This window comes from Austrofundulus limnaeus, unplaced genomic scaffold (genome assembly GCF_001266775.1).
Source record: "Austrofundulus limnaeus strain Quisiro unplaced genomic scaffold, Austrofundulus_limnaeus-1.0 Scaffold2287, whole genome shotgun sequence".
Taxonomy (NCBI): Eukaryota; Metazoa; Chordata; class Actinopteri; order Cyprinodontiformes; family Rivulidae; genus Austrofundulus; species Austrofundulus limnaeus.
Window position 1 is genome coordinate 10,972 of NW_013954689.1, and position 1,111 is coordinate 12,082.

Below are 1,111 nucleotides of genomic sequence, written 5' to 3' on the forward strand. Positions count from 1 at the left end.
GTCTTTTTTATAGTGTTGCTTAGTAAGAATCATAAAAAGTGTGTTGTTTCATCACTTTTTGAGCACTAAACCTTTAAAGCTGTCTTGAAATCTAAAAAAAAAATGACTTTAAAGTATATAGGAAAAAAAAGGGGGTTAAAGGAAAAAATTGCTATGGAGATATTTCACGAATGACCTAATATATGAAATGGGTTTTGCAGCTTTCTGAATTCTCCTCATATACTCTGCAACAGAAACTTTTGACGGCGACTGATGAGGTTCTGTCCCCCGGACCCGTGGGGAGCAGTAAAGGTGTGAGCGGGCTGCTCGGAGCTGTGGAGAACTCCATTTTACTGATTGGTCCTCAGCTCAAAGTCAACACCACCAAGATGGAGACCAAGGAGACGGGTAATACACGTTAATCTGAAGACTCGTAATTTAATTCCTCTCATGATGATAAATCTTTAAGGCATTAACATTATTTGATACATCTGCTTGAACAGTTGCACAGATTGCTGTAAGAAAAGGGAAAAGTCGACCAACTGGACCTCTCCATTTGACCAGTGGAAGCACTAGTCTGAGCACTGATTGGTCAACAGCACTAGGGACAGGACCATATCCTGGTAAAGTTTGTTTTAATAAATGAACTTGGTCTTCATACAAAGACATGATCTCATTCTGAGTGTGTCTTTACAGGTTTTGCGCTCGCTGCATTGTTAAGCTACAAGAACCTTGAGGGATCTATGAACAGATCTTTTGAGAAGCTCCAAAAAGCTGAAGAAGACGTGTCCTTCCAGGTTTTCTCTAAAGTTGTGTCTGTTGTGGTTTCTAATCCGTCCACCCAGAACCTGAGCAGTCCTGTCAACATCACCTTCACACACCTACAGGTAGTCCAGCCCCTTTCATTTCTTTTACACCGAAGTGCTACATCTTTGGAGTGTTATGAACAAAAAAATTCAAATAAAATTGCAAAATTAATACTCATCTTTGCACTTAAACTCCCAACCAGTCTTGTACTTCAAGAGTAAAAATAACAGRTCTTAAGTCCTTTTATATTAAAAGATGATATACAGCGGGTAAAATAAGTATTGAACACGTCAACATTTTTCTCAGTAAATATATTACTAGAGGT

The 1,111-nt window shown here is 38.6% G+C and overlaps 1 protein-coding gene across 1 annotated transcript in view; it reads left to right on the forward strand.

Moving 5' to 3' along the window:
• LOC106537387 (CD97 antigen) overlaps window positions 1–1,111 on the forward strand; it is a gene marked incomplete at its 5' end in the record, with an annotated part of 22,892 nt that overhangs the window by 10,764 nt on the left and 11,017 nt on the right. The window contains 3 exon segments of the mRNA XM_014034770.1: window positions 234–387; window positions 483–602; window positions 676–866. Of these exon segments, the coding sequence (XP_013890224.1) occupies window positions 234–387; window positions 483–602; window positions 676–866 (465 nt within the window).